The 6,169-nt window shown below is 26.6% G+C and overlaps 1 protein-coding gene across 1 annotated transcript; it reads right to left on the bottom strand.

Annotated features, from left to right (window-relative positions):
* Positions 1–5,227: 5,227 nt before the first annotated feature.
* LOC118071070 (uncharacterized) lies at positions 5,228–5,851 on the bottom strand. The gene is made up of 3 exons (XM_035090025.1): positions 5,611–5,851; positions 5,450–5,537; positions 5,228–5,321 (listed from the first exon to the last, which is right to left on the bottom strand). Exons 1-3 carry the CDS (start codon positions 5,846–5,848, stop codon positions 5,228–5,230), a joined length of 420 nt encoding a protein of 139 aa, XP_034945916.1. The 5' UTR covers positions 5,849–5,851.
* Positions 5,852–6,169: the final 318 nt, after the last annotated feature.

A 6,169-nucleotide genomic window follows, 5' to 3' on the forward strand; every position in this document is an offset into this window, starting at 1 on the left:
AATACAAGTACTTTATTTTCATAAAACTTGTATACTTATTACTTCTTCAACCGCTTGTAGTCTACTCAGGAGTGGTATATTCTGTATTTAGACTCAGTATTTTTTTTATTCATTTTAAAACGAAGTTTTACTGATTCCAGGTACTTTCTTTACCTGCCTTCCGAAACTTTTTTACCTATCACTTTTATACTGGGGACAAGTAAATTCTATAATTCGCCACCGGAAAAAATTTCTGTCAGTGTAACTAAAAAAATAGAATTGTTGCGTCAAAATAATGCAAAAATTGATGCTATAGATGCAGCAGGTCGAACTCCATTTCTTTCAGCTTGTGATTCTGGCAATCTTGAAGCAGTCAAATATCCAATAAATAATAATGCTAATATTCATCCTACTGATTCAGAAAAATAATTTATACGATGTTTTTGTGTTTCCAATTTGAAAAGACATTAAGAGATTTGTATTTAAAATGACATCAGTACATATGTCAGATGTTTATACTCTTGTAATGTTTTTATGGTATAAATTATAACGAAAATAAAAATGCAGTTTTCAATGATTTATTGTAATCTAATTTTTTTCAAAAAAACTTTTTTTAAAGAAAAATCAATAAAATATTAAGTTTGTGAGTTTAGATTTTTAATACTTTCAATGTCTATCATTTTTCCTGCTAGAAATTTCAAATATTTGTTAACACCTCAGAGAGGTGAATTTCTCTCTTATGAATCCTACGCTCACAGATGGTATGATAGTTTGCTGTCTTTAAAAAGGTTTATACAAAAATATTGTTAAAATATTGATGCAAAAGAATGTGACATTATTGGATTATTAATTGTCTACAAATCATATGTCTGAAATAAGTAAACGTGGTCTGACAATGGTTTTGTTGCGGACTGAATGCGATGATAGTTTTTTATTGCACATCAACGTTGCTTCTAGAAATAAAATAAAATTATTTGTAGTGAATCAACATCTCAAATTATTAAAAAAAAAATTTACTTTTTTGAGTTGAATTCATTATGTCGACTTATTCAAGACAGAAAAAGAAATCTACGTACAAATAATCAAATCCGATGAAATTAGTTTGAATCACACTTTTTGCTGTGGATTCGGTAGATGAGATGGATAGCAAATGATGAAGTAAATGTGGTCCAATTCGAACAAGAACTAATCTAATTAAACCATCTTCAGTTTCTGCTTGCGAAGAGATCTTAGAAATTTTTACTTGATGCCACTTCAACATATAACTGTATGGATAGAGTTTTGAAGAAAAGATTCCATAGAAATATTCCCGCAAATAAGACTGAAAACTTTACTTTCGATCCGTTAATCGTCATCAAAATATATTAATGATAATAAATTGCCAATACCATCTGTTTATGTAGGATTTGCATTCGTTTTAGTTCTCTCAATTTCAATTTAGACAGAGAAAAGACTTTTCTCCGATAACTAACTATGTATGATAAATTTAAACAAATTATTTAAATATTACATAATTATCATAGAAAATTAATACAATTTATGCACGATTTTACTGAATGTTCACAGTTCATATAAAAGATAGGTAATTAAATTTTTACAATTTGTTATTATGTATACTTTAAAAAATATGGGAAATTGACTATTAAAATCTCTAAATTAATAACATATTATTTAATATTGTAAAAAAAAATTATTGTATACATGTTATAAGAAATGTATTTTCTCTATAATTTATATAAAATACATTGGATAAAAATTATATTTTGATATTTTCAATGTTATGTTATTCCTAAAAATAATATAACAGTCATAGAAAGTAGTACTTATAAGCTAGATAATATAAGTTATTAAAATACCTAATAATTTAACATTAATATAAAATTTAAGTATACTTTAATCATTTTTAATTTCATTCAAACATTGTTCAATTCCTCCAAAAATAGGATTATTAATAATATAATTAATACTCTTGCTATAATAATGTTTAATTTTGTGTTTACTATCAATTTTTTTCTATACAAAAAGTAAATTCAATTTTTTTTATATTTTTAATCATGTATTTAAATATACCGGGAATTTCCCCCTCTACCTCGGTAACTTAGCGACCACAGCGCACTCTGCCCGCGAACGTTATTTTTTCAAAATTCCAGCTCAACTTTCATACACAGAGTTTGGACTTCTGTTCTATAGTCTTCATGCTTTCTGACTTCAGCCCAGCCTTAAAAGAGGAGCCTTAGGGCACCACGAAATTCACAAATTTTTGAATCATCTAATCCGAGCAATAACTGTACTAAAAAAGAGTTTATGGCCCTGTTCAAATGTCTTCTCTCTTAGCGTCCATTAATAAAAAGAATTATTAAAAAAAAAAAAAAACTTGAATTCTTATTAAGAATCAATTTTGGCTTATTAAAATTATAATTTCATTCAATTTTATTAAAAAAAAGAAAAAAAATTGGCTCGGCAAAATAACAGTCTGGTTCTTAGACTACGAAGCCAGCACACCTTTAATTAAATATTCATATTTATTCATCTTAAACTACATGCTTCGATCCGTAGACTTGGAATTGAGCTCGTTTGTTAACATTTATACTTGATAGAAATGATAATAATGGATGAATACATTTATTTTAAGTTATTTTCAGGTATTATATTAATTAATGTTAAATAAGTATCATCATTTTCATTTATTTGAACTGCAATAGTCATCAAAGTGTAGGGCATTGTAAAGTGACACACTCTATTTACATTACATACATGATTACCCGTACACACACATACACAAATTACTCACCAAAATGCTATCTGTCAGAATTATTTAAACTAATTTCCAATGATTATAATCCCAAATCGTAGTTTTCTAATTTCTTCGTAATTATCCAATTTTCTCACCTGAAATAATTGTTTTTATGCTTAAAAATGTTGCAAGAATTGCGCTAGACAATATTTAGGAGCTGAAATTAGATAGAAAATAAATAACTTACGATTTCTTTTTATAACATTGTAGCGGCCATCTTGGAATTGAAGCGCGGTAAATCAATTCATAATTATTCAATTTTCTTTTTAATTTTTTTATTAAAAAAATCAATTGGATAATCAAAATTACTATTTAGCGCACTGCATCAAAACAAGCTTTAATTTGGGACCAAAATTTTCAAGTAAAAATATAAATTGGCAAACAAATTAGAAAACTACGATCCTATGTATTTGGGTAGGGGGGGTGCCATAGAAGGTCCCGAATGCAACAAATGCCTACGACTTGATTTTGTACTACGGTAAAATTTCCGAGATCTTAATATGTATATTTCAGGTTGTATATTAACAATTATTAACAGCATTCATTAATGATGAATGACAATAGAGTCAATTATTTTATTGAATAATATTATTATTTTATATTATATTAAATAAATAAATTGATGAATAAATAATGGTAATTTTTTGTAAATGTCACAATGTACTGACGCCAACGCCCTCTGTATTTCTGCAGTTGATAAAGAAGATTTTCTCTCGGCTCATATCATAAGTAAATATATGTTCGAACATAAAATTCAAACAATAGAAAATAACTGAATTAAATTAAATAAAAAATTAGACTGAATTGTTTATATGCAGAAAAAATAGATTGTTAAATAAATAAATTAATCTGATTTAATTTCTAACTATGTAAAAAATGTTTTGGTTTTAATTGAGTAACTAAGTTATAATTTTCACAGGTATTAAGGACTCGCTCAATTTTTGAATCAATTTTCTAAATATACAAAGTCAATTAAAATGAAGTGAAGAAATTTATTTATAGATTAATCTAACAGACTTACTGACACATCAATGCTAAGATCTATTGTTTTCAATTTATCAGCTTTATCTCGTATGTTATATCGATGATTAATACCAACTGGTGCATCTTTATTCTTTTTTTCTAACTCTGTTAAAACTAGAGCGAAATAATTGTTTTTTATAATTATCATTATTATGCATAGCAAAATTTAAATACTAATTAAAGAAGTATACGATGAGAAAATGTGAGCTTTTTTTGGAACCATGTTAGAATAGCTTCATTACTATTTCTGCCTGAAGATTATCATACGATAATTTATTTCCTTTTCAATTCAAGTGTGGAATGAACGATAATAATTTTTATCATAAATTTTTCTTTGAAGCATTATTTTTTATTATACCAAAGGGTATATCGATACACAATAATAAAAAAAAAAATATTCATTCACTCACACGTTGATATTTATTTTATTAGAATTATTACCATGACGATAACTCGTAATCAACAAATTTGATTACTTTCAAGCATTCTCATGAGATCACTCCATTATGTAAAAAAATTTTTTTTTCCATTTATGTCTGTGCATATCATTAAAAATATAAAATAACTATAAATCAGTTATTTGTACATTTAGAATTAAGAATGTAGTCTCCTCATACATAATATCATCATTCCACATTCATCGTCTTATCCTGTTACATAATTTTCAATTTTAATTAAAATATAACGCGTGTACAATGCTATATGATTTCTAGAACAATTATTACTTAATAATATTCAAAGTCAAACATGAACTTCCTCTTTCTCTTAGAAAATGAAATCTTAATCAAATTAAATTTAGTTATTTTTTTTTTTAATTTTACGTAGAAAAAACTTAACTTTTCAAGTGGAACAATCTTACATACTATATCTTGTTTTTTAAATATGTCACACAGTTTAAAATCAAATTTTGTAGAGTTAACTATTCAGCATTGTTAATATTATTCACTCAATTAACTATAGCATTTCCAAATATTTGTTTTAAAACAATCATTGATAATATTTAAAGTTAAACTGAACTTTTTCTTTCGTTTTGTTTAAAAAAAATATGAAATTTTAATGAAATTAAATTTGGTTGTTTTTTTTTTTTTGATTTTTAGTAGAAAAAACTTAATTTTTTAGACGAAACAAACTTACGTACTATGCCTTGTTCTTTAAATATTTAATTCAGTTCAAAATTAAATTATGTAACTTTAATTCTTTAAATTATAGTCTAAAAAAAGATAAAGATAACTTATATTATTTAGAATCTTTATAATATTATAGTTATAGTCTTCATAACAATAACTTTATAGTCATCTTTACATTAAAAAAAAATTTTACGAAGATACTTAAACGATAGGAATTATATCTTCAATGATTCCTCGGCACAAAGGACATCTTACTTGTTCACGATCTGCTTCTGCCAGTACATCGATTATATCATAGCAGTCTTCACATAGAGCTGCATGTCCACATGGTTGAAGCTCGATCAAAACATTGTTTCTCTCGCATGCTTGACATATGTTTGCTTCCTCCATTGGTTGATCTGTAATATAATTTTAACATATATGTCTTAATTTAACTATATAGTTTAACAACATCTATACATACATAATTTTATAAGTATTTTGAATCAAGAAGTAAAGAGAATAGATAGAATAGATAAAATCTGACCGAGTGCTAAGTAAGAAATGAAGAGAACATAGCACGCATAAGTTTTTGTAGATCGAGAAAAAGAAGATAGATCCAGAGTCATTAAAATCTGTAATAAAGATAGAATTTTCTATAATTACGAGTCAATCAATTTTTTTTTCAACAATAAATGCACTTTTTACCATCATTATCCTGGTCCTCTCCAATGTGATTGTTTCGGCGACGTGCTGGTAGATTGTCTAAGACTCTGTCTTCAAAAAGATCGTTGTTTGGCTCATACTCATAAGCTGGTAGCTCGCCAACTATAATTATGCAATTGTCGTCATTATTTATATGTATATAAATTTGTATTAGTATACTCACCATTTTCATCATTGACCAATTTGACAAGTGTGAAATTCGGATCAATTTCAACGTCATTATAAAGATAATTGTTTACCGAAGGACTGACAACATTTAATGCGAATTTCAAAAATTCATGAACATTTATTCTGTTATTGTCAAAATACCACCAAATTTCTCTTAATCTTGATTTGTTCACCGATGACCTTATTCGTGGAGTCCAACTTAAGGGCTTATTTTGGTCAATATTTGCTATTTCTCGATGAGATTTGGCATACCACTTTAATAACTTTTTAGTAAAGTTCCATATATCCATACGATTCTTCAGCATAGCAGTTATTTTCCTCCAGTTTGTGCAACATGTGTCAGCAAGTGACGCAATGTTATTGCAAGCATAAT

The sequence above is a fragment of the Chelonus insularis genome, unplaced genomic scaffold (assembly GCF_013357705.1).
Source record: "Chelonus insularis isolate UGA/USDA-ARS -01 unplaced genomic scaffold, ASM1335770v1 contig_71_pilon, whole genome shotgun sequence".
Classification (NCBI taxonomy): domain Eukaryota; kingdom Metazoa; phylum Arthropoda; class Insecta; order Hymenoptera; family Braconidae; genus Chelonus; species Chelonus insularis.

Bases quoted from the DNA above. Each gene is read 5' to 3' on its own strand.
- LOC118071070 (XM_035090025.1), bottom strand. From the start codon at position 5,848: ATGACGTTGAAATTGATCCGAATTTCACACTTGTCAAATTGGTCAATG. The intron at 5,538-5,610 runs GTAAAAAGTGCA...TCTTTATTACAG, and splicing joins AGAGGACCAGGATAATGATG to ATTTTAATGACTCTGGATCT. The intron at 5,322-5,449 runs GTCAGATTTTAT...ATTATATTACAG, and splicing joins CATTTCTTACTTAGCACTCG to ATCAACCAATGGAGGAAGCA.